The 27210-nt window shown below is 41.7% G+C and overlaps 1 protein-coding gene across 1 annotated transcript in view; it reads left to right on the forward strand.

Annotated features, from left to right (window-relative positions):
• KIF13A (kinesin family member 13A) overlaps window positions 1–27210 on the forward strand; it is a 171558-nt gene that overhangs the window by 109749 nt on the left and 34599 nt on the right. The window contains 8 exon segments of the mRNA XM_072945616.1: window positions 8167–8278; window positions 8659–8871; window positions 10918–11028; window positions 12470–12604; window positions 14350–14480; window positions 20368–20454; window positions 20554–20720; window positions 26596–26809. Of these exon segments, the coding sequence (XP_072801717.1) occupies window positions 8167–8278; window positions 8659–8871; window positions 10918–11028; window positions 12470–12604; window positions 14350–14480; window positions 20368–20454; window positions 20554–20720; window positions 26596–26809 (1170 nt within the window).

Consider the following 27210-nt stretch of genomic DNA (forward strand, 5'->3'; position numbering starts at 1 on the left):
AATTTAGATACTCCAGCAGCTGGCTCTTTTCCATGATGGCTTGCTGCATTGAATGGAATTCTCTGGAGCATCCTACTGTCTGTCCTTATACATACATTAGCTCTTTCACAAATGGATGGATGTTTTCCTTACCACTAGTCTATGAGATATCTACATTTTTAGGGCTCTTTATAGTTTTCAATGCACTTTCATATGCACTCTTTCATATGAGGTTCCTAATATGTATTTTTAATCTCTGCTTAAAGATGAGGAAACTGTTGGTTGGAGGTATGTAAGCCGTATGAATACAAGCTGAGCAGACATTTAGTAATAAGTCTCTGCTAGTGTCTAGCACTGCACTAGATGCTGCAGATGCAAGAGGAATTTAGATACCATCATAGACACAATATTGCTTCCCTGCTCCCCAAATACGTCTAGGTCCTAATTCCCCAAACTTGTGCATCTGAGACCTCACAAAGGGATTTTGCGGATGTGAATAAGTTAAGGTTTTGAGATGAGAGGATTATTCAGTGGGTCTGATGTAATCACAAAGCTCCTTACAGGTAAAAGGAGGAAGTAGGAGAGCAGAGTGAGAGTGATGTAGGGGGAGAAAGACCTCACAGTCCACTGGAAATGGAGGAGGGGCCAGGAGCCAGGAGCTGGGGTGGTTTGCAGAAGCTGGAACAAGCCAGGAGACGGATTCTCCCCTAGAGCATCCAGAAGGAACATGCCCTGTTGACACCTTGGTTTTAGCCCAGTGAAGCACATTCTGGACTTCTAGCCTCCAGACCTGGAAGGTAATACCCTTATGTTGCTTTAAGCTGCTGTGTCTGTGGTCATTTGTTACGTCATGACTGCTGCCCTCAAGGAACATGTAGGCTAAGATGCAGTGAGTTACTTCATCTGAAAAAGCAGAAGGTGGGGGCGACTTTCTTGACCAGGTGTTGTTGAGAAGTGCTACATAACCCAGCATTCAAGCGTGGAGCTGTTTTTTAGGACACGTTTACCAGCCTGTGAGGGTTTGCCAAGTTGCTCTTACGCTTTTCCCAAAATTACTGGCTTGAAGGGAGTGGAGCTGCCTCTGAACCTTAGTCCAGGGCTATTTTCTTTACTGCACACGTCCCTCCCATCTCCCTGAGTTGGCGCATATGCTCCGGGAGCCCACCATGGATCCAGGTGTCCACCAGGTGGCCTCCAAGTTCTCAGCGTGGTCCTTGGTACGTAGTCACTGTGAATGGGACATCTCCTTACAGTAAGACCATGCCATGGGGTCTGCGCAGCTGTCTTAGAGAGCTTTATGGAAAGAGGCCGATAGTCCTCCACCTGAAATTCCAGAATCCAGAGTGCTCTGAAAACCCAGTGCTCTTCTGTTTTTCTTCATAGCTCACTTGTTAATGAACCTGCATCTGAACTCTGATGAGGTCTTTATCTTCATTTATGGTCTTTATTTACTCATTTAGTGTGGCCATTCATAAGTTTAGCTGTAGACATGTTTATTTATTTATTTATTTTTAGAGGCGGTACTGGGGATTGAACCCAAACCTCATGCATGCTAAGCATGCGCTCTACCACTTGAGCTATCCCCTCCCCCTAACTGTAGAAATGTTAATGAATTTTTACTGCGAGGTGCTGCCCCAGGTGGTCATGTGTAGTGTATCTACTGGACTTCCTCAAGTCCAAAATATTCTGAATTTCAAAGCACACGTGGCCCCAAGGATTTCAGACAAGAGATAAATGGGCCTGCGCTTTTTTGCTCCATTTAGCAGATGTGTTTTGAACACTGACTTGGGCATAAGAAGAAAGGGATGAGTAAGATCAGGCCCTGGCCTCGGGAAGTTCAAGGTCCAGTGGGGAAGGACACCTTTGGAGGGGGGCTGTTAAGACATTAAGTGCTGTGGAAAGTTCCCCACAGGGTGCAGTGGGAACGTGGGTCACAACATAGCTGGAAGGTTCAGGGAGGGCTTCCCAGAGGAGATACTGGAGTTTCTTAGCTACAAAAATGAAGTGTGTGACCTTCCTGAGCTTCAGTTTCCTCAACTCTAAAATGCGGTTGAGGAAACGACACTGTAAGGCTGTTATGAGGATTCATCAGTAACTGTTTGTAGCGTGCTTAGAGCATGCTTAGCTGCACATAGTAAGCTCTGTGTAAGCATGTACAAATAAGGTAAAATAAATAATATATTGAAACGGCTGCCCGGTAGTTCTACAAAGGCCTTTTTAAGCGTTAAAGTCAGTGGCCAGTCAAGTGCTAGGATTAAAGAAATCGCTCACATGTTTCCTGGGCTTTCTCTCCACCTCCTGTTGGGGCTTCTTTGGATGGAACGTTAATAATCCTCTTAAGCAGACCTGTCCGGGACTTCACCCAGACATTAGTGTCTGCTTAATGGGCTGTGGATTTAGGAGCTTCATCTCCCCTTAAGCTCTTAAGAGCTTTCCAGCGCACGTTACTCCTTTACGCGCAGCGCTGATGCGCTGGGTGGCCGCACCTCCATGGCTTGTTCAGGACTAGGGCGATAGGTCGGCTTCAGGCCATCTTCGCAGGGGATGCATCTGTAAAATTCGTCTGGTGCTGCACCTATCTACTGAGGGTGGGAGGACGAAGCCTTTCCCTGCCGCTGCAGTCTGGCTGGTTCAGCTGCTCTGAGAACTCACTTAGCTCACGGAACCCTCTCTGATAACCCCAGGAATGGCATTGAAAATGCTTCTGTTTTATTCTCAGCATTGCCGGCCACTAAATGCAAACAGTATTCGTCTGATGACTATCTTAGCCAGTCTCATTTCCATTTCAATTACTGTAGTCGGTAATAAAGAATATGTTAAACGTTTCCAAAAATGGGTTCTACTCAACACTTGTTCTAGGGATATTAATATATGTTACTCTTAGGGTTGTCATAGAATTTATGTTATAATAAGTTACAAGCACAATGTTTCTAGTATTTCTTATGGTGCAATCCTCCTTTTTTTCTTCTTGAGTATTCCCCATGTCTCTTGTTCATGTCCTCTCAGAAACCTCACGTAAATGGGTATTCTTGAATAACCAAACGTGCACTTGTACTTAGGGGTGATGAAAGTAGTCGGCCTTCTGTCCCTTATTCGAGGGCAGGCGGGGGTGTCCTTGTTAATTTACCACTTGTACATTGCAGGGTCCACATGTGAGGGAAAAAAAAAATCTGAAGAAAGGTCTCTGTATTTCACACCAAAGACCGCAAAGGACAGAGCAGGAATCTCCTGGGAAAGCAGTAGCCACATCTTTTGGGGCACGTGCCATTGTTCCTTCAGTGTTCCCAAAGCGTCCTTGTGAAATACAAATTTCTCAGGTGGCTCTGGGGAAAAAAAAGATCCTAGATAAATAATTTTGAAAAAGGCTTCTTATAAAACCTTTGTTTGGAGATTCACAGTGCTAAAAGCTCTGAGAAGTCCTGCAATAATTAATGCTCTGTAACTTCATCACACCCTGAACTTATGTGATGACAGAATCCTAGGTGTAACACATATTAACATCTCTAGAACAAATGTGTTTTTGGAAGTGTTCGTATATACTTTTTTAAATTAAACCATGGCAATTGAAATGGAAATGAGATTGGGAATGATATTCGTTGGATGAATGTCATTTGGGTTTAATAATTTGCATTAGCCACTGGGAAGCAGTGGTGAGTGGAAATGAGGCCCATGCTGTAGATATCATTAGATGTCTTTCCTCTCCTGTCATGTGGTGGCACTGTCCTTTCCCCATGATTTGCCACATATATTCTTTGTATTCCTCCTTTCCTGTAAAGAGTGGGGATTTCCTGAAGAAGAGTGCTAAACTCATTTCCACTAACTTCATCACCTTTCAGCTAATTCTGTAAAAGCCTAGGATTGTATTCTGCTGTAACAGAAACCAGTTGCAGTGACGACCAAATGATGAGCTTGTTTTTCTCAGTGAGTCCAGAGGCTGGGACAGCGTCTCAGAAGTGTTGTCAGGCACACAGCTGTACTAACCTTAGTGTGTGTTCACATGGTTCTCGTGACCTCAAGACAGCTCTGCCATTCCAGGCATCGTCTCCCTATCTGTGTTCCAAACAGGAAGGGGAAAGAACCACTGGCTTTTGTCAGCTGAAGATGTACCTTTTCTATCAGGAGAACAAGAGCTCGCTTAGAAGCCCCTCCCGGTGATACCTTCCTACATCTCATGAGAGAACTGTGTTTCATGGCTTCTCCGAGCTGCAGAGGACTCTGGAAAGTAGCGTTTAGCTTGGCACACACTTCCCGGGAAAATCAGGCTTCTGTTAGCAAGTAAGAAGGGAGGAATGGTCACTGGGCCAGCACCCACAGAGTGTACCGAAACCATCACAGAATTAGTCCTTTTTAAAGAGCAGTCCATGTTCTGTTGTAGACTCAGTTTAACTTGGCAAATACTGACTGAGTGCTTCCTGTGAGCCAGGCACAGTAGTGTCTGCCTCCAGGGCGATCACAATCTAAGTAGAAAGAGATGGGGAAAAAAACTCTAATAAAGTTTAGTAAGGACTACACTGATGATCTTAGAAAAAGATGGTTGGAAACATGGGTTAAATAGCTTGAAATCCATCCTAAACAGTACAAATAGCTCAACATCACATCAGATCTACTCCTAAGGGAAGGAATCTAGTGGTTAGGGTTTCAAGGGAAACTATGTAGGTTTGAGCAAGGTATAGAAAAACAAACAAAAAAGCAAAAGAAGGTTGAATCATGTCAATGTGTTGTTGTTTTTTTTTTTTCAGTAAGCCTTTTTATTTTGTTTTTAATCTTATTTTGTTTTATTTACTTTCCTTTTGATCCAGATTTCTACATTGTTTAGATGGCTGTCTGTTTATTAACGTTATCCCCTCCCCAAAGTCTTCCTTCCTCTCCAGTCAGCCCCTCCCCCTTCTCTGCCCCACCCCTGCCCTAGAACTAGTGGTGAAAGATTTCAGGAGATTTGCAGCTTCCTTACCATCTCCACCTCCAACAGGTTCAGAAAAGGAGCAGTGCTTTGGTAGAATTATAAAGATTCTCAGAGTAACATTTGCAGCCCCTAAAATTGGCAAAAAAACAAAAACAAAACCAAAAACCAACAGAAGGCAACCTCCCACCCCATTCTGGACACGTGTGAGCTGCCCATTTGCCTTCAGGCTCCTAGGATCCATCGTTAGTGATTTTGTTATGTTTTTAAGCTTCCTGGAAATAAAATTCTTATCAAAATATACATGCCTGGTGTTGAACTTGCAAAATTTCAAATGGTTCTTGGGATTCTCAGAGCCTCTGGATCACTGCTTCTAGGGGAAACCTAGAAGCGGGGGATGGCATGGACCCCTTGTTACTGGGTTAAACTGGTGACCTCTCAATCATCAATGAGTTCCACTCATTCTGCAGTTTATTTCTTTTTCTTTCAGAGGGACCATAATAGGTTTAGATGAAGTTCTTGTTTTGAATGTGTGCACACTATAGGTAAAGGGCGTGGCACCTATGAATGATTAGCTTCTCTAAGTGGATAAATTATAGCTCTGTAGGACCACTGTTAACCTTTGAGTTGCTAATATTGACCTATGAGTCACTAAGCTCTTTATACTTTATAGGAATTAATTTCTGTTGCATTTGGTTATTAAAAATCTGGGATAGTCTGAAGAATTGTTTCCAAATGAAAATTTTATTTCAGTAGATGCAAAATGTGGAAAACGGCCTATATTCTATATTAAAGCAAAAATGTGTTTTTCCCCTTATACTGAACTCCTTTTTTCCTCTATCTCATATATATCATATGCCATTTTCTTTCTTAAAATTGTTGCCTCTGGGAGGAGTGACTGAACTTGAATTTTTTTTTTGAGAAAGTTGTATTGAGAAATAATTTACATACCATATATACTTTACCATTTTAAAGCATGCAATTCAGTAGCTTTATAATATTCACAGAGCTGTGTAACCATCGCCACAATCTAGGTTTAAGACATCTTCATCCCCAAAAGAAACCTGTGTCCAGATCATTCCCCATTTACCCCACCTCCCCAGCCCTAGGCAACCACAGCCGCCATCTCTATAGATTTGCCTGTTTTGGATATTTCATATATAAGTGGGATCCAATACTACATGTCAGTTTCCTAGTGTTACAGAACAGACTACCACAAACTGGATGGGCTAAAACAATAGAAATGTATTTTCTCACCGCTCTGAAGGCCAGAAGTCCAAAATCAGGGGATTGGCAGGGTTGGTTCCTTCTTGGGTGCTCAGAGGGAAAAATCTACTCCTTGCCCCTCTTCTGCCTTCTCGTGGTTGCTGGCATTCCTTGGCTAGTGGGTGCATCGCTCCAGTCTCTGTCTCCGTTTTCACAAAGTGTTCCCCCCATGTGTCTTTGTGTCTTCTCATGGCTTTGTTATAAAATAAGTAATGTCTGTCATTGGATCAGAGCTCTCCCTAAGCCAGTGTGATCTCATTTTAACTAATTATATCTGCAAGGACCCGACTTCCAAGTGAGGTCACATCTGAGGTTCTGTTGGATGTGAGTTTGGTGGGGACATTATTCAACCCAGGACAGTGGCCTTTTTTGTTTTGACGCCTTTCGCTTACCACAAATTTTCAAGGCTCATCCGTGTTGTAGCATGTATCAGAAATTCATTCCTCCCTTATGATACTTCAACATAAGGACATACCACATTTTATTCTTCCCTTCATCATTTGATGGACATTTGGGCTGTTTCCACATGTTGGCTGTTGTGAATAATGCTGCTATGAGAATCCTTGCACAAGTTTTTGGGTGGACATATGTTTTCATTTTTCTTGGGGTGGATTTGTTTAACTTTTAGATCTGTCAATTATGATGTACATATTTATGTCATTTGGCAGTAATGGCTGTTAGTTATTAAAATCCTGGCTCATTTTCTGCCTCTTGGAATTGCTGTGTATTTCAATGACTTTTCCAGTGACTCACCTTTGGAGAATTATGAGTTGTGAGAAATATGCCTTTATTCTTTTCTATTCTTTTATTTAATGGAAATCTACTGTTAACACTAGAAAGAAAGATGTGTAGCCTTACACTTGCTAAACTCTAGTCACGTGCTGATTTGTGCCTTTCCTTGTTTTTGTAAGTAGGTAGAACGTCCAATTTTTTAACCATTTACAAAGGGTTTTGTCTTTATGATAAGTTGTAACTGCCCTTGCAGGGAGGTGCCCTGAGACTGCTCTCTTCTGGCTGCTTAACTTGGGATCCAGTCGATTTTCTTTCAAAAGAGCAGTTGGTACTTAACCAGAGGGTGTTCTCAGTCCCTCAGCTCCACAGATCTGTTGTTTCTGCTGTGATCTTTTCTCCAAGTGCAGAGAACGTGCATTAACTGTCAGGGAAAACTCATTAGTCTAGACCAGTGGTTCTGACTCTACCTGCATCAGAATCACCTGGAAGGCTCGTTCAAGCTCAGATTCCTGGGTCTCACTATGCGTGTCTGATACAGTCGGCCTGGGGTGGGGCCTGAGAATGTGCGTTTCTAACAGGGTCCAAAGTCATGTTGGTGCTGCTGGTCCCAGCGCCACATTTTGAGACTCATCGGCCTGGCACCCAAATGCACGTATCACTTTGACTATTGTTCAGCCAGGGCTTCTCAAAATTTAATGTGCATGTAAGTCGCCTGGAGATAACCCTCACTGGTTCTGACCCAGTAGGCCTGGGAAGGCTTCCAAGACTCTGCTTGGGTAGTTTTTTGCCTTCGTTCAACTGTAGTCACTCCATAATGAAACAAGCTTGCCTGCTTTAAGCAGATGAGCAGGATATAACTTTAACATGTAGTGGAGGGGTGCTCTGCAAGTTACATGATAATTGTGGGGAAATCAGGGTCCAGAATGGCCCAGATTAGACCCAAAGAGAAAATGGTTCAGACCTTTAACATATATTTGGAGTTAATTAAAATTCTCTAGTGTGATCTTTTATATGTATGTTTCCAGGTTCTAAAATGTATGTTTCACATGTCCTGTGATTGAACAGAATAGATCCTTATGGGGATTCTAAATTAATTCTCTTAAATTAATGGGGTTACTTCTTGTTTTCCCTTTTCTCAGCCTCCTGGCAAATTAACGTAGACTTGATTCTATCAACTTTAGGGACTTATTGTTCAGCATATTTTATACTTACCACCTAGAAGGATTTTTGTTTTATGGAAACAAAATCAATATTTCATAAAGCTAACTTTTGTCTTTTTCTCTTGGCAGGTCACTTACAACCTTGGGGTTGGTTATCTCATCGTTGGCTGACCAGGCAGCTGGCAAGGGTAAAAACAAATTTGTGCCTTATCGGGATTCGGTCCTCACTTGGCTTCTTAAGGTAATTCATTGTTCCAGTGTTTCTTTTCCAGCCAGAAACTGGCTGTTTCAGGGGTGGCAGCTGAGATGTGTGCAGAGCTAATGAGGTAACTACACAGCGAACTCCTGACAATGCTATTATCCTGATTCCTAAACATGCAGAATGAAAGCTCATTCCTGTTGCCTTTTTCCATTAAAATGCTGTTCAGCAGGCACTATGCATTGCTGTGAAGAGAGATCTCCTTTCATTTTGCTATAAAATTATTTGTGGAATACAGACTCATTTCCATGTCATGTTGTCTTCGCTGAGAATGTGACCCGTGCATGTTTACTGCTTTCCTCATGTGTGTTGTGCGTAGAATGAGCCTCGTTTCCAAATATGATCTTTGAAATATTCTGCAGGACAATCTGGGGGGCAACAGCCAGACCTCTATGATCGCCACCATCAGCCCAGCAGCGGACAACTATGAAGAGACCCTCTCCACACTAAGATACGCAGATCGGGCCAAAAGAATCGTTAACCATGCCATTGTGAATGAGGACCCCAATGCAAAAGTCATCCGGGAGCTGCGGGAGGAAGTGGAGAAACTCAGAGAGCAGCTCTCGCAGGCGGAGGTACTGTCAGCCTGGTGCTCCCTGTGTTCCAGGCTCCCCGGCTTATGGTGTCTGAGTGCTGAGGACGTGCTCACTTGCAGCTCATCTCCGTGTGGTTGAAGGGCACCTTCTCTGTGCTAAGCACCGTGGGGGCCGCAGGAGTGTAGCACAAGGCTGTGTCCCAGGTCCTGGCAGTGGAGGAAGCAGGCAGTTAAGGGAGAGGTCCTGCCACTGCCTAATTGTTTGCTTCTGTCAGTCAGTTGCCCTTGAGCCCAGATCTCTTCCGATGTGAAATCCTAAGAACCAAGTGTGCTGTTTTGATGAACCTTGTAGATTATATTCCCACTGGGCCTTGCCATTTTCAGAGAAGTCAGTTCTCTGTCACCTCCTCACTAAATCGTAGAAGGCAAGATGATCAAGAATAATTAAACATAAGGAATAATTCAGAAGTCTCCTTTTATGTTTTCATTTATATCAGCTGCTGACAGGGAGCAATATCAATAATTTTGCATTGTTACCTTCTTTCCTGGGCTTTACTCAGACTTTAATAACCATACTCCCTTCTGAATAGCTGTTGCCGGGTGAGGCTCTGTCTCATTGAATAGATATTAGGACTGAGATGGAAGCCAAGCGCCTTGACTTCACTCACATGCTTCTGCATGCTGGGGCTTGGATGTGCACCTAAGGCTTCTCAGTTCACATTCCTTCATACCACTCTCTTCTGACTCCACAAACAAAAAGAAGTCAAAGCCAGGGATCTGAATACTCCATTTACTGGTGATCGTGGAGTGGCATTGTAAATATTTGTTTACATGTCTTTCTCTTCTTCCGGGCTATGGGCTCCTAAAGTGCAGGATGCTGTGTTTTATTAATTTTCTTTTTGTCTCTAACCCCTAATACAACACTGATACTGGAAAGGACTTAACACAATGCCTTGCCCGTCACTAAGTGCTCGATAAATGTTGCTATTTTTGTTATGATCATTATTATAATCATCACTGAGTGCATCAAGCATAATTTTTGTTACTGATGCCAAGAAGGGCAGCAGAACACCAGAGACACCAAAATGCTGATAAACTTTGACGAGAGTCATGATCCTAGGAGGAAAGTGTAAAGGCTCTGAAACTTGTTTTTAGGAGGATGATCTCTGGCCTCCCTCTTGTCTCTGAATCTGCATTTTTACTGTGACAGGTCAGGCAGCCAGAACAGTGCCTGGCCAAAGGGTAGAGAAGAGGAGCCACAGCAGGTTCACCTAGAATTTTCATGTGTGTCCCTTGGAACCCAGCACTAAATGTCCCTCTCGGGCTATGTGAACACGGAGACCCAGGCATACTCAGCCAGCCTCCAGATCGTCACCACGTCAACTTCTTGTCCGAATGAGAGTTACACTCTACAGGGGCTCTTGTTACTCTAGGGTGTCAAAGCACATTGTGGCCAAGTAAAGTCCCCCCGCCTAGATTTCTTAGGCTGCATAGATCTATATTTAGACCCCTAAATTATTCTCACTGAGCAAACTCAGAGGGAAATTACTGCCCTTTTCACCAGATGTCCTGTTTCCAAGTGAGTAATAAATATGCTTAGATTTATTACCATCTCTGAGAAAAGTAGTTTAAATGGCCCGGACTGAAATTTTAAAATAAATGAGAAGAATCTCCACCTTTCCTGGTAAGTTAGTATAACTGGAATGTGTGTGTTGGTGATGGGTGTTGATCTCTGTCTGACTGAGAAAGAAATCTACTTCAGTCATTTGTTCTCGCACTTTTCTGTTTTGAAGATGACCTTTAGCATCTTTTAGGTCTTTAAATATGAAATTTAAGTATGATGGATAAAATTACTCTGTGATGATTTGTATCAGTTTAATTCAGGGCATTGGAATTTCTTTTTCTCCTTTAAAAAGTTACTTTCATTTCATTTGATTAATACAGGTCTAAAACCCCTCTGACAATGTGTGGCTTAATTTCTTCCAATAGACTGTTGGTAACCGCTTAAGAAGGACAGTAAGGGGTTGTCTTGTATATAATGATGGAAAAAATTAGAAAATCAGGTATCTCTGCTTTCATTTTAAAGGCTATGAAGGCCCCTGAACTGAAGGAGAAGCTGGAAGAGTCTGAAAAGCTGATAAAAGAACTAACAGTGACTTGGGAGGAGAAGCTGAGGAAAACAGAAGAAATTGCACAGGTAGCTTGATAACTTAGGCCTAAAATATTGCGATTCTTTGCATTTGCCATCTTTTCTGTCTCGCCGCTTGTCATCCTCAAAAAGACCTTTGAGGACCTCTTTCTGCTGAACCAGAGCCTGCAAAGATCCTTTCCAGACACTGACTTCATTGTCTTTTATCAAGTACAGTTTGGTCCATGTATTTGCTAGAAGTGTTGGAGAGCACTGGATTTGTGCAGGCGTGGTACAGGAAATGCCTTTAGCGTGTCCTGCTCTTCGCATTTAAACAAAAGTCTGTTCCGTGATTTTAGATCACCTGGCGAAGCATGCAGCTATACCTGATTGGCAGAGACTTTATAACAGACGGCGCATCCTAATTTTTTCAGTGTGTTTGCTTCTTTGGGCTTGTTAGAAAATGCTGTATGAACTTTGCTTGAGCTAAAATAGTAAGCAAGGACTAATCTGTAGACACGCGTGAGTATGTGTGTATGATATGAATCTCTACACTGTGCATTTCATGAACGTTTTAATCTTATTGACCACTTGTAAGTATTGGACCATCCCAATCGGGTAGCTTGAAATCAGTAGCTGGGGACCTAGTCCAGCCCTCTGCTTGTATGTTGCTTGTAGATATCACAGACATACACCTAACTTTCTGTAACTCCTCCATTGCTTTATAGTCACGTCAGAGCACTTAACACCACTGGAAATTCTGTATTTTACATGGCTGTTTTTTTTTATGGTCTGTCTTCTTCCACTAGAATATAAGTTTGCATGAAAGAAGGAACTGAAGTTTTTTGCTGCTGTGTTCCCAGCCCTAGATCAGTACCTAAATACATACTTATTTCTTGAATAAGTGAATGACTTCAAGGTCCTCTGCAATAGGAACCCAGCCTGCTCTTCCAGCCCCATTTCCCACTACTTTCCCACATTTACTAGGGGTTCTTGACCCCTGAAACCATCCAGTATGCCCAGAGTCTTTTCTCTGCTCTCCTATGCCCTTCCCCAAGAACACTCTGCCCTTAACCTTGCTGCTCCCCTAGTTCTTCCTGTTGAAATTCTTTTTACGCTTCAAGAACCGTCTCAAGTGTATTCTCTTCCTGAAGTCTTTCTTGAACTCTTAACCCATCACAGTCTCTCTCCTTTGAAGCCCTGCGGCACATTGTTTCTCCCCAGTGGCACAGGGCTCTCCTCTTTAGATTCACTTGTGTGGTCTTATCCCCTCCACTGGACTGTAAGCCCCTTAAGGGCAAGATGGTGTCTGGTTCACTCTTGGTGCCCCTAAGACACCAACAGAAGATGTCGTGTATTTCAGGCTCTCAGTAAAGTTGGTTGAGCTGAATAGAATGTGTAATTTCATTGGCATTGTCCCCAGAAACAGTGACTTAAGCTTTCCATGGATACAACTCATGAATAGAGCAACAAATAGAGCTTCCCTGCTTTTGTCTGTTTTTGTGCGCAGGAGAGGCAACGACAACTTGAAAGTATGGGGATTTCCCTGGAGACTTCTGGTATCAAGGTGGGGGATGACAAGTGCTACTTAGTCAACCTAAATGCAGACCCTGCTCTCAATGAACTTCTGGTTTATTATTTAAAGGTAAGTGAATATATTAATGGATAGTTGCAACCCAGATTCATTCCTGTACGATTTCCACTTGAGTCTGGATGCCTGTCTCTATGATTTTGCTTCTTGTACCCAGCTTTGCCCTCATGAAAAGAGAGAGGGTTAGTAGTATCATCAGGTTACCCTTGGGAGTGAAAGCCAGCTATTTTGTGTCATCCTGGCACTGTGCCGTTGGGCTGATTTCCTGTGCAGGCATCAGAGGGGCACGAGTGAGCAGCTGAGGGTGTGAGGGGGGTCCCTGGTGATAGCAACAAGGATCCTGAGACGCTCTGGAGAGTCACCATTATGCTTCTGAGTAATTCTAAGGAGATCTCAAGATGGGAACAAGCCTAAAGCAGACTCTTGTGGTAGATTAGACAGCCAGGGTTCTTCCATGGCCATCCCTTCTAAACCTGCATCCTCAGGAAATAACTTTTGGTCCCATAAACACCCTTCAAATGTGGAGATGGGGTATAGCCTTTTGGATGTGGCCCTCGGGCCTCAGGGTGATACCACTGACATCACTGCAGAGTGTACTGCTGCAGGTCTCAGCTGCTTTGTCAAGGATTCTGACCTGCCTGGTGACTCTACAGAATGCAGTGGAGAATAAGCTAGAGTTGAAGAAAGTATCCTCAGTCTTCTGTCATCGTTTCTATTCTGTTTTCTCCAGAGACAAACAGGAAACAACTAAGTAACCCCTGGTTTATTCAGAGGCCACTAAGGGACTTAAGGATCTGTTCATCTAGGAAGTGGTGACGGGGTCAGGAATTGTTCTGAAGTCTTAATTTTGAAAGACCAAACCTTATACTTTCTCTGTTGAATAAGGAAGTATTATTATCATACTGACTTGATGATTTTTAGAGCAACAGAACAAACAAAGGGGAGGAGTGGTGGGCTTGAGTCATGAGAGTCACAGTGCTCGTACGTCTGGGGTTTGAGGTACTTAAAGTCATGCCAATGTGTACATTGTAGAACCCGCAGGCTTCAGTACCATGTAAAACAGTATTTAGAACTCAGCTCAACCTTTGTTACCATTTTAAAAGTTATATATTTGAAAATAGGACTTTCCATGAAACTACTTTTAGAGGTTCTTGAATTTATCCAGCTGTTTTCAAAGCACTTTCACTGGTAACTCGGGTGATCCTTGAAAGAATTCTGTTTATTAGATCAAATTAATAATATTGTCCTGGTTTTGCCAAAAAAAAAAAAAAAAAAGGGAAAGAGAGAGAAAGAAGTTGTGAAATGGCTTGACCACGGTCACAATAATACTAAGTCTGTCAAGGTAAGATTGGAGCTCAAGCGGGGAGGAGGCTATAGCTCAGTGTTAGAGTGCTTGCTTAGAATGCACAAGGTCCTGGGTTGAATCCCCAGGACTTCCATTAATAAATAAATAAGTAAACCTAATTACCACCCCCCAAATTTTTTTTTTAATTAAAAAAAAAATTGGAGCTCAAAGTGTTCTGCTGTCGAGTCTGGTTTCTTTATATTTTAAAACAATAGCTAATCCCTATTGATTGGGTTTCTTCTTTCTTTCTTTTTTTCCTGTAGTGTTTAAATGTATTTTAAATTTAGTGTATTAAGGTAAGCTTTTGAATTCCGATGCGCTGGGTCTCGCATCTCCTGTCTGATTCATCTAATACTATCATGCATATGCTGCTGGGTTATTCAGATTGATTGTGATACATTTTTGCTGAGCTACTTGTCAGTGTACATTTTTTTCTTTAATGGTCTGTTTCCAGGACCATACCAGGGTGGGAGCAGACACCTCTCAGGACATCCAGCTCTTTGGGATAGGAATTCAGCCTGAGCACTGTGAAATTGATATTGCTTCTGATGGAGAGGTCACCCTCACTCCAAAAGAAAATGCGAGGTAAGAGAAGTAAACGACTACTTAACATATCTTATTTGAAAATATATGAAAATTAGTGTCTCGTTTTCAGGAATAGACTGGCCCTTTCTATCTGTTTGCTCAGTTGTACCAAAAGTAGGGCCATACTGGATTCTCGAGGATTTGCTTTCTGCTTGCAGAGCGCTGTGTGAGCAATATTTAGAGAACTGGCCTCAGAGTAGCTGATTCTGCCTTGACTGGCTGGGTGACCTTAGATAAGATACTTCTTTTATCTAATCTTCAATTCCATCTTGTGATAAATGGGGCTAATAGTAGACAAAACATGTAAATCACTTGGCTCTGTGCCTGACATACAACTACTGAATAAAGTTAGTTGTTGTTACCCAGGGTAATGTATTATTTAAAAAGCAGTTATTCAGATAACTTCATTGTACGAAAAATTCCTAAACTGGGCTATAGTATGTAAAAATTTGAGAATTGACAGGATAATATATTTTTAATGATGTCTTGAATTATTTTATAATCAAGTATAAAGTGAAGTCCTAAAACAGTATTCATTAATGCACAACATTATAATTCAGAACATACATTTTTATGAAGAGAACTACATTCATTGCAAATTATTCTGTTAATATCAGCCATAGACACTTCTAAGTGATGAAAAACTGAGACTAACAATAATAGCATGTGTGATTCATGGAATTTGTAGGCTTTGTGTTGTATGATATATTGTTAAGATATTTAATGGTCAAATCATACTATTCCTTAATTTTTTACTTATTCCAAGTTCAAATAGAATTTAGCTTTATGCTGTATCCTTCATTAGAAACTCTGGATTTTTTTTTCATGCTCTTTTTATAAACTTGACAGATAAAATACATACATACAACATGGTAATTTGATAATACTCTTTTTTAACACTATATCTAAAAATGATTTTATTCGGTAGATTTCCTCATACCCAATTTTAATTCCATGTCTTTTTACCCTGCTCTTCCTCCTTCCCCAGCCTGCCCAGTTTCCTCCTTTCCTATGACCTCAGGCTAGTGGTTGGTTCATCCATTCAGTATACTTTGCTCCAGGCTCTGTGCTGGGAATGCTCAAGTATGGTAATGCAAAGCCTGGTGGAGAAGGTATAGAAGTAATAATTATGACACAGGAAGATAAGTGCTTTTTCCAAAGTGATCATTATAACCTGCAAAGCTGATCAGTGTAAAAGTATCTGGGTTTGCAGGACTGGAGGAAGGGAGATTGTTTAGGATACTGTTATGGTATTGTCATGGGAACACAGCAAGTAGCAAAAGAAGTGAAGAACAAAATGTATTTCAGAATTATCTGAGAATCAGCAAAGTTTAATGATGTGCATGGAGACGGGATGGAAATTCACTTAGTAAAAGAAAAGGAGAAGTCAGCAATGATCGCAGATTTCTGTCTTGAGAGACTGGATGAACAATGGTACTACTAAATCAAAATAAGGAATTCAAGAGGAGGAACAGGTTTGGAGGATGATAGGTAATGAATGGTAATGAGTTCGCTTTGGGATACTTTGGATTTGAGGCGTCTTTGGAACATCAATGTGAAGATTTCCAGTTGCACATTGGATTTAGGGCTGTAGAGCTGCACACTAAAGATGTACAACTGGTCATTGTCAGTGTTGCCTGTGTTGGAAGTGGATCTGGAGTGTATAGTGAAAGGGTTAAACCAATGTTTTAGGGATAGTCTGAAGACCAGCCATTGAGGAGGCTGAGACAAGGGAGTCAGAGAGGCAGCGGATGCAGGATAAAATGATGGAATCCAAGGGAAGAGAACATTTAAAGAAGAGGTCAAAATAGCAGCTAAAGGGATTCAATGGAATATAGCAATCAGGAAGACACGAGCAACCATGAGATGCTTAGGTGCATGCGGGTGTGGATATGGAAGGAAAAGATGCAAAGAAGAAAGAATGGGAGGTGAGGAAGTGGGCCAAGAATCTTGGATGTGAAGGTGGAAATGGGATTGGAGACACAGCAAGAGCAGGACATGGGGTTAAGAAGGGATAGTCATTATTTCTTCAAACCTATCCTCAAGTCCACCAATTCCCTCTCATGTTTTATCTGTGCTTAACCATTCTATTGAGTTTTAAATTTTGTGTCTCTGTTTTTCACTTGTAGAAGTTTAGGAAGTCCTTTTTTGGATAGGCCTGGTCTCTATTGGTAAAGTCTTGATTTTACTCCATTGTGTGTTTTAATAATTTTATTTTTACTTATTTTGTTACCTTTGTTTGAAAACTGTTCTCTGAAGTTGTTGGAGCTTCAATGCAACTGTTTGTTTTATCTGTTGATAACTGTGCTTCCTAAAGCAGGTCACGATTCTTTAGGTGTGTTCATCTTCAGCAGTTTATCTGTAGGAGTCTGGTGGCCTGGCTGAGGCTGCATAAATTCCTGCAAAGAGGTTTTATATTTGCTTCTTCCAAGTACCCCAGGCATGTGTCCAACTAGAAATTACTTTTTAATGCTGATTTCTTGGCTTGGGTACATTACCAAACCAGGCAATTTCCGTAACTTTTTCTTTTTATATTATGGTAATAAGAGCATACTAAATGGCAAAGTGATTTGTTTATATGTGTGTTCAGGGTTGTGTGTGTGTGTGTGTGTGTATGTGTGTAAGCACCTAGATAGGGGTCCTCTAAAGATACAAATGATCATGAAAATTATTTATATGTAAGAGAGGTGAAGCTTATTAGATTCTTCTCTGATTTGCTCTGTTTTTAGTTTTGTTCTAGAATATCACTGCCCAGTAGAACTTTCTGAGATTATGAAAATGTTCTGTGTCTGCTGTGCCCACTTTGGTAGCTGCTACCAAGAAATGGTGCTCTTGAGAATTACCATATGGCTCGTGAGAATGAGGAACTGAATTTTTTAAATTATAATTCAGAGTTTAAAATAATAAAGAACACTGAGTGACACATTTTTACTGTTGATCATACTGCTATTCTTAGAATTTCTGGGGAGCTTTTTAGATACCTTAATAAACAATGGGAAAATATTTTCCTTAAAAACTGACTATTGAATGTTTGGTTTTTAGGTAGAAAAGATAAGTATTCTAAAAAACATTTTTTTAAACCCGTTATCATCCTTTTGACAAAAATGTGTGTATGTGTACCTATGTATATATTTGTAGTATCAAAAAACAAATTTTGAGTAAATTTGAACATCTAATTGGCTTTATTAAATGGTTTGTGAATCATGCAGCATCTCAGGCAAATAGATACTCTGAGGGGTTACACAATATGGAAGACTCATAGTAAGGAGGGTGGGATAAGGTAAGGAAGTCATCAGCATGGGAAAAGTGGAAGTTCATTGGAGGAAAGTAAAAATTCAGGTGACAACAGCTTCTCATTGAGCTTCAGCTTCTTTATTGGCTGGGCTTGTTGCTGGGCAGGAAGGAAGACTTGCTCTTGCTGAGACAGTGGTTGCACCTCCTGTGTGAGAATGCAGGGTAGGTCTCTGCCTGTTGGGGTCAGTGACTGAGGTCTTTCTGTTGGGGTAATGTACATCGTTCTGTTTGTGAATCCATCTAACTGGTGATGAGTGGTAGGGTGTGGGCATTTCCTCTTCAGGCTTCTTGACTCCAATTTTAGTTGAGGTTTCCTTTTATCAATTTTCACAATAGACATAGACACGCATATTTATTTTCATCTCATTTTCCATTTTTGCAGATGAATAAGTCAGTCCATAATTCCAAATAGATGGGAGACAGACTTTTGAAACTTGAGTCAGAATATTGAGAGTCATTTTTATTGGCAAGAATAAAGCAAGTGTGTTAGTGTAAAATATACACACCAAAGTTTTACCTTGTTTGTGTATGACGGATTAAAAACATTTAAGATGGTATTTCCACGGTATTTTTATCAATAAAAACTTAGCCACCAGACTTGAAATATTACTGCAAAGGAATGATTGTTTTCATATGTGAATTCTCCTTATTCCTAAAGTTTGAGCTTAAGAGTCCCCTAAAGATTAGGAGCCAGATAACGAGAGTATATGAGAAAAGTCACTTATTAAAAACTTAAAACTGAAAATAATGCTCATTATTTTTCCCCACCAAACTTTACCTGAGAGTCTTTTAGCAAATTAAACTTTCATTATCCGCTTACTGTTTTGTTTTGCTTTGCTTTTATTATTTTTATTTTTTGTTGTTAGGGGCAGGTGATTGGGTTTGTTTGTTTATTTATCTGTCTATTTTTTTATTTAACAGAGGTACTGGGGATTGAACCCATGACCTCTTGCATGCTAGACATGCACTTTACCACTGAGCTATATACCCTCCCCTCGTTTTGCTTTTAAAGGCCAGCAAAATCTCTTTTTTAGGTGAAAGAAACATTTGTAAGAAGACTAAAATTACCCATGCTAAAATTTCTGGAGGACTTTCCCTCTCCCCCTAAAAAAAGTCACAGTGACAGTGCTTTAACTGTGTCAAAGAATCAGCTGACACGGTCTTCTAATAAGCAGAAAATCCCATGAAAATCTTGTACAGCGACTTATTTAGGCTACTGAGTTCACAGCCCTTTGATAGCTGGTAAGCTATAGCAAAGTTGCAATGTAAGGAAAGCTGCACTGTTGAAAGACCACTTCCAAACGTCTGCTGGGCATTGGCTTCTTCATGATTTGTTTCAGACCAGTCCAAGGCGCATAGACCAACACAAACCCAGAGACACAATGCATGTCATTTTAAATGGTGTGATGTATATAGATGAATACAGAGAATGTCAGAGTTGTCCTCCCCAACCCTAATCATTTGTTTGTTTGATTGTTTTCAAAGTATAATTGACTTACACTATTGTATTACTTCCAGGTATACAACGTAATGACTTGATAGTTTTATGTACTGCATAATGATCACTATTAGAGTTACCATCTGTCACTAAAACTCGAATTTTGTACCTCTTAATCCTCTTCACCTATTTCACCCATCTTCTGACCTCCCTTCCCTTGATTGATTTTATAATTCTTTGGTAGCTGTTTAGGATTTAAATTTACTATTCTTTTTATGTTTTACCCCAGTTTTTATTATGGGAAATTTCCAATATAAAAAAAGTAGAAAGAATAATATAACAAGCCCTCATATACCTGTCATCCAGCTTCAAAAATGAACACCTCATAGACAGTTTTATTTTTATTTATATGCTTTCCACATCTCCTGCCTCCTCCCTCCCCTCTGGATTGTTTTAAACAAATTCCAGGTATTATAACTTTGCATCCATAAATATCTCAGCTTGTATCTCTAAAAGACCAGTATCCTTAAACATAGCTCTGATACCATCACACCTGAAATAATAAACAATAATTCCTTACTAGTCATCTATTGAGTCAGTGTTCAAATTTCCCCAGTTATCTCATAAAGGTTCTTTTTCAGTTGTTTCTTGGAATCAGGACCCAAATAAGATTCCACCATTGTCATTGATTGTTATGTCTCTAAGGTCTCTTTTAGCCCGTGGGTCCCCATTTCTCTCCTCCCCTCCTTTTTTCCTTGCATTTTATTTGAAGAAGACACCTGGTTGTTTCCCATAGTCAGCATTTTGCTCATTGCATCCCATGACGTCATTTAGCATCTTCCACTGCCCTGTGTGTTCCTAAATTGGTATTTAGATCTACAAGCTTCATTAGGTTCAGTTCCACAGGCATTGTTCTCCATCTCCACCAAGAGCACATCATGTGCAGTCGTCTGTCTTTGAGGGATATTGATGTCCCTTGTTCATCTTTGCCTGGATTGTGTGTTTCAATAGTGGCTGTAGTTCTGTTATTCCTTCTCTAGGTATTAGTCGAATAAGTCTGTTAAGAAAAAGTTCCCCCAGTTATCTCTTTGGCTCCTGGGTCTGGGTTTTGTGCCTTTTACCATGCTGCTGACACAGCCCCTGGTGTTCCCTCAGGTCTTGTGTAAATGGCACCCTCGTGTGCAGCACCACCCAGCTCTGGCACGGGGACAGAATCCTGTGGGGAAATAACCACTTCTTCAGGTAACAGCTTTGTGGTCGCTCATATTTTCACTGATACGTCTTTTGTGTTATCTGAGCGTACACCACGTTGATGTTCTCTAATGGCGAAAAACCCTACAGAATTAATTTGCCTAAGAGGAAACGGCGAGATTGGTTGAAAGACTTTGAGAAAGAAGCGGGCCCCCTAGAGCATGACCTGGATGCAGCCAGTGAAGCTTCCTCGGAACCAGACTACAACTATGAATTTGCACAGATGGAAGTTATCATGAAAACGCTGAATAGTAACGGTAAGACCCTAACTCTGGATTCCTCCATCTTGGGCACTTCCTTACCACACACCATTCAGTAAGGGGTCAGCATATTATTCTGAAACTTAGACATGTAAAATTGCTAATTTCTTAGGAAGGTTATTGTCAAGGAGCTAATGAAAATACCCCAGGGCCTGATCTGCTTCCTCAGGTATAGTCAGAGAGTGGGTGGTCACTTCCATGACACCTTGTGTTCCCGAGCTGGCTGTGGCAATGTTTCCATGGTCCTAGAGTACAGAATGACTGTGATGGAATTCCTTTTCAAATGTCCCATTTTTGAGCTTATCATTTCTGAATTCTTTAGCGTATGACTTGAGGAATTTCAAACAGAATCTAATGGGAAAATAAAAGTCGCATTTTACCATAAACTCAGTTGAAATTATGCTGCCAAAGAGACCTATTTAATAAGCCCAGGTCCCTTTTACAAACATGATAGCTGGAGTGAAAGACTTTATAGGCTCTTTGCCTGACCTACACTTGAACCTGTCTCTGATCTTTAAGGTAGAGATGCTCCTTAAAGCATTATTTCTAGATCCCTCTTTTCAGAAGTTTTCCTGTGTTCGTATTAAAGTTCTTCCTCTCTGTGTCTAAAAGGAAATCCTTTACCTCTTCATACACACTTACATGCATGAAGTAAAATACACACCAGTGTTTTCCTTGCTTGCTAGTTTGTAAGTCTGTCCTTTCCTTTTCCCATCTCCCAGCATCCTCATCTCCAGGCTTGTGCCTGGGAACCAGAAACAAGACAGGAAAGTTCCCCAGGTCACAGGCACAAGACAGCATTCCTGGGACCAGAACTATTTCACAAGGATATAGTTGAGGCAAGATCCTGGAGCACCTGAGAAAGTTAGTTTCTGGACTTTGTCCCACCTCACTTCCCTATTCATCTGTTCCTTGGATACCCAGAATACCTAAGCATCCCTAACTTACAGCAAGGAGGGCCTCCGGAGCCCTGAGATCCCTGAGGTAGCCAGCCTCTGCCTGTTGGGAAGCTAGGAGATAATTTTGATTTTCACAGTTGAGCCTTTTCCTTAAACATTTATTTTCTCGCTCTACTCTTTGAACAAGCCCGTGTGAGAAGAATTTGAGCGTGGCTGGAGGACTGTCAGTCAGATCAAATCGGGGATTCTGTTGCAGGAATAAAGATGTTGACCTTTTTATTTATCCCTATTTCTGGATTTTTAGTCTCAAGGACCGCCCCCCCCCCCTTTAATTATAAAGATGAAGTATGAAGAGAAGGCCAGAAGGAAAAACAAGCATGATGTATTTATATGAAGGGCATAGAATAGCAACAAAAAAGAACATCACTAAGAATAGGAATTACGATTAGCTACTGGACCTTTTGACAGTGCAGCAGAGGGTGGACCACAGCTGGCACTCAGGCTTCAGTCCACTCTTACCGAGTTGGGAGGAATCCCGACAGACCTTCCCAAGTGGTGTTCAGATGTCAGAATCACATTAGTGGGCCATTTAACAGCGTCACCTGTAAGTGGTTTTTTGGAAGCCCAAATGGATACAGGGTGTGACGAGAGGGTGCAGGCTCCAAACTCCAGGCGGAGGAATGTCCACTGGAAGAGAGCTTACTTCTTCAGATGAGATTACAAGATTCTCTAACTCTGCAGAGTATGCTGGTGGCATCCATTTAATCGCGTATCATCCCACTTCACAGATTTCTGATTTTCTCCAATTGCTACCCCATTATCATATGTATATATACATATTAACCCCCTGAATAACCAGGGAGTATTTAATATTTGTTAATTCCTCTGGTCTTCTTATCAGGCAGTTAGTCATTGGTGGCCTGGCTCATGGTGTTGACATGAGTTAACCATTTGTGTTCCAGATCAGGCCTTGCTCTCCAGTGTTGACTTTCTCTATTTCAAAGTAATGTTTCCCTCTTTCCTATACTTTATCCAATCTCACTGCTAAATGGAGCTGCCCTGTGGGGCACACAGATGTTCTCTGATAACGATGCTGAAATGCTGGTGGCCCGACAGTGTTCACGTGCTTCACCTCTGCTGCTAGGTGGCTTCCCGATGATCAGCCTGTCTGCCTGGTGGTCATCCCCTTGGTGGTCCTATTTGAAGATTCTCTTCCCTCTCATGTGGTTTCAGACGAAGCTCCTGCACAAACAGTGGGATAAAGGTTTTAAGCGATTGGCGTTGGCATGGCGGAGCGTGGCTGGGTTGTAGCAGTGCTGCTGATGGGTGCCTGTGCTACGTGCTTTGACAAAATCTAACTAACGTGATTGGGAAGAAGCTGATGTTTTCTGCCTGACAGAGGTGCTCTGAATTCTTGATTGGGGAACGTTCCCTTTCCAGTTATGACCCCTCGTCCCCACGTTCCAGCTCCATTGCCTTCCCAGTGGTGAAAATCTAGTGGCCATTCTTTACCCCCTTGCGTCCAACAGCACAAAAGTGTCCCTGCTATTATTACTACTCTTATTGACGGCTGTGTTGCTGTCGACAGCACAACAGTTCAGAACAGAGTGCTGGTGGATAAATATGCACCTGCATTATCCCGGTAATAGACTCGGATCATGGATTTTCAAATCTCTAGAGTAGATAACGATCTAAAACCCAATTCGTTTGAATTAAGAGTAAAAGCAAACCTGGTATCTGTAGACCTTAATGCGTTATTCCCGGAGGCTCAAATGGGAATCAGACACTCAGCTATTTTCACAGAGTCAGTGGCAGCTCTGAAGTAAAGAGCACCTAAGGGGCTGGTTGGTGAGGGATCCTAGAGATTATTCCATCTGGGATTAAAGGGTTCTTTTTACCCCAGAGGACCTACTTCCCTTTAATTTAGTGCCTTGGGCATCTTGGTATGAATTAATTCTAATTCTCTGTATCACATAAATGCCCTTCAGCCTCTACACCATCACCCTCTCTTTTTTCCATTCTCAGGACAGATGAGTAAGTTTGAGCTCATTGCATAGTTCCATACCAGGTAAAAATAAACTACGGAAGAAAGAGAAAATGCTTTGCCCAAAGTAAATGGGATCCTTTCTCTTGTCCTGAAATACCTACCTCTTTGGTATCTTGACCTGAGGCACCAGGCTCACTGAGTTTCAAAACAGTTCATTCAATAGGGAGAAAAATGAGACTGTAGACACTGTCTTGATAGTTCATTGGTTGTTTGAGAACAGGCCACGTCATCTTCAGCTTCTGTCCTAGGTGGTATCAGAGTCAGATTGACTTGGTGAGTAGGATGATCTTTTTTAGGATATGCTGTATAGTGATAAAGGCCAGGAACTGGCTAATTAATGGTTAGTTAATTTGAAAAGAAAATGTTATCAAACATGTCTAAGAGAAAGGTGTTTCCAGACTTGTGGTGAGATCGGGGTGGGGAGAGAAACCTCAGCCCCTGTACCTCTGCCGGGCTGTGTACAGCGTGGCCAGACCCGGGTCCCCAGGCAGGGCTTCCCAGGCTGGTCTGTGGCGGGTTCGGGGAGCGATGCTCGAGCTGCTCTCTCTTGCAAATCTGTGGCCATTGGTGAAGCCTGGCAAGTAGTAGGGTTGCTCTGTTGAGGCAGCTGCTAAAGCAGTTTATAAAAGCCTCAGTTACGTTGTGTCTGTTGGCGTGGAACCCCTGTCTCAGCCACGTGCAGTCACGTGTGTTTCTACACACCATCGACTAACAGGTGGAAATAACGATTGAACATCTTGTCCAGTGTCTTTTGCCAAAAACCCTAGAATGTAATTCTGTTTAAAAAATTGATGTGTCTTCCAGTTTTCTCTCTCTGGAAAAGATTGATAAACACTTAGGTAGGGCCCTTGAAAATATGGCTCTTTTAAATATAGGTGGATGGTGAGGACCCTGTCTTTTCTTTTTTAAACCTAGAGCCTAAATAGAGAAAAGAATACTGTTTGAGAAACATATATATTTTTTAATTCTGAGAGAATTTTTCTTCTCTAGCCCTTATATGTAAAATTTCTTTGATCTCCTCCAAAAAAGTTCACGGTATTATTCATCTTTTTTTCAGAAGTCATAGGGCTGTGTCAGAAGGTCTACTGCTTTGGAGTATATTGATTTTCACTCTATGGAAAAGCTCTTACCCACGCAGGGTCTGCCTCTGTATAAAGGGTTTGTTTTAGGAGTCCATTTTCCATTGGCCTGTCAGGTAACACATTTCAGGAACTCTATGTCAGGACTCTATGAAGAAAACTGTTCTGCTTTGGAAAAATAATGAATTTTAGAATTTTATATCAACAAGAACAGTGTTTTTGTTTTTTTAATGTACTCTTTCAGAGAGTACTAATTCTGAGGAAACCACTGGAGGTGAGAGTACTGCATCAATTTATTTCTAAGTTCATCTACTCCGGCACTGATCTGAGTTCAAAATCCCACTCTGTTGCTTATTAGCTGTGCAGTCTTAGGCCAGCTGCTTAACCTTTCTGAGCCCCAGTTGTCTCATCTTTAAAATGAGAAGGATGTCCGCCCGTAGTTTTGTTGCAAGGCTTTTATGAGATGATGCATGCAAAGCATACGGTGCTCCACCTGGGATACGGGAGCTAGTTGGATTATTATTGCCATTGTTGTCATTTTTATTAAAACAACTCACCTATACTATGCATCCCTAGTGATTTTCTTAAAAATTGCTTTCTACTCTGTTCTGTATTATTTAACCTTATCTTTTTAAAGCTAACATGCTATTTTTTCCCCTCTTTTCATTATATCAAGCTGGTACAATTTACATGTTTATTTCACAAATTGATGGGGTCTTCTGGTAAAGTCAGTCAATAGCCATCAACAGGTGTTGAAAAAAATTCCTCTTACCTTAATTTCCCACTCTTGTCTTGTAAATTAAACCGAGATTCAGTATGTAGGACTACAACACAAGTAGCACCGAATAACAGGCAAATGTGTGACTCCCAGGCTGGTCTGAGAGTATGAACACAACTCCTCAAGGTCCCATTTTGGGGAAGTATTTGCTGTTATGGTGATTTCCTTGTGTACCATCCAGATTGTCTAATACACTGTTTCCCTGCAGACTACTCACTTAGAGGTGTCAGTAACTTTTCCTTTTGTACATGTGTCACTGCCTTCCTTAACTTTTCTCCAGGGCATCTAAGTCATTGGTCTTCACCAAGATAATGTCCTGCCACAGCCAGTCGGCTCTTTAGGATTGAGTCCTGCCTACACTGCAACCACCACTAGTCATAATCCTGGCCTCTTTGAGCAAGATCTGTTAGTATTTCTAATACCTCTTCACTCACGTGTATGTTGGTGATCTCTAAATCTGCAGAAGAGAAAAATCAGCAATAGCCTTTTATTTTTGCAAGTGAATTGATTGCCCTCTCGGATGTTAACACCTGAGAAATTGCCATACCATATACTTAATCCATGTTTTCAAACATATGCAGTGATCTGTAATTTTCCTCCCACATTAGAGAAATCCAAGAGTAATAAATTTGTGGTTAAAATCAGAAAAATAAACCCTTTGCTATGTATGAAAACCAGTGCTACATGAGCATAAAAATTGACTACCATAAAAATCAAATCTTGTGTGGCTCTCTCTTGGAAGTTGCCTTAGATTTTATCGTGTTTTTCGTCTCAGTGGGTAGGATCCCATCCCCTTTTCCACTGCCATCTGCTTTTTGTAGATTAGTGATCTGTCTGAGCATTAGGATGAGCTCATCAAATTAAAGAAAGCCACGTAGTAGCTGTGGGGAAAGTTTGCATGCAGGGCATTTATCTAAGATGTTAAGAAAAAGAAAATTGAGAGGATTCCATCTGACCGGGCCCCTCAGGCCCCTCACAGAAAGCATGCTGAAAGGCTCAGTTCTGGGGAAGGACAAGGTTCTTGCTGGAAGAAGCACTGAAGACACCTTGCCTTGTCTCTTGGCTCCAGACCCAGTTCAAAACGTGGTTCAGGTGCTGGAGAAACAGTACCTGGAAGAAAAGAGGAGTGCCCTGGAGGAGCAGCGGCTCATGTACGAGCGGGAGCTGGAGCAGCTCCGCCAGCAGCTGTCCCCGGAGAGGCAGCCCCAGAGCAGCGGCCCCGACCGCCTGGCCTACAGCAGCCAGACGGCCCAGCAGAAGGTGACCCAGTGGGCGGAGGAGAGGTAGGAAGGGGGCCCGCGGGATTCAGAGTCAAGGCCTCGGGGCCTTGGGGTCTTGGGGGCGGGCGTCATGACATATCGGAGGGCGACAGACGTAGCAAAGAAGGAAACTTACTCCCCTGTCCAGATTGTCAGCGATTGCCTTTTCCTTTCAGAGATGCTGTCTGTCCCAGTGTGTTTACTGGGATGTTAGTTGTTGCAGGCCACACTGCCCCCTTACCCTTCAGGAAGAATGGTACCGCGTGTTAGAACACCACTGCTGGGTTTGGAAGTAGAGAGCATCTGAATCGTTCCTCAGCGTAAAAGCATTTCTCTTTTTTTAATTTCTCTTACTTTGGAGTCCATCTAAATACAACATTAACATTAAGAAATCTTCTAAAAAATGTGAATTTTTTAGATTTATG

The sequence above is a fragment of the Vicugna pacos genome, chromosome 20, assembly GCF_048564905.1.
Source record: "Vicugna pacos chromosome 20, VicPac4, whole genome shotgun sequence".
NCBI classification, from domain to species: Eukaryota; Metazoa; Chordata; class Mammalia; order Artiodactyla; family Camelidae; genus Vicugna; species Vicugna pacos.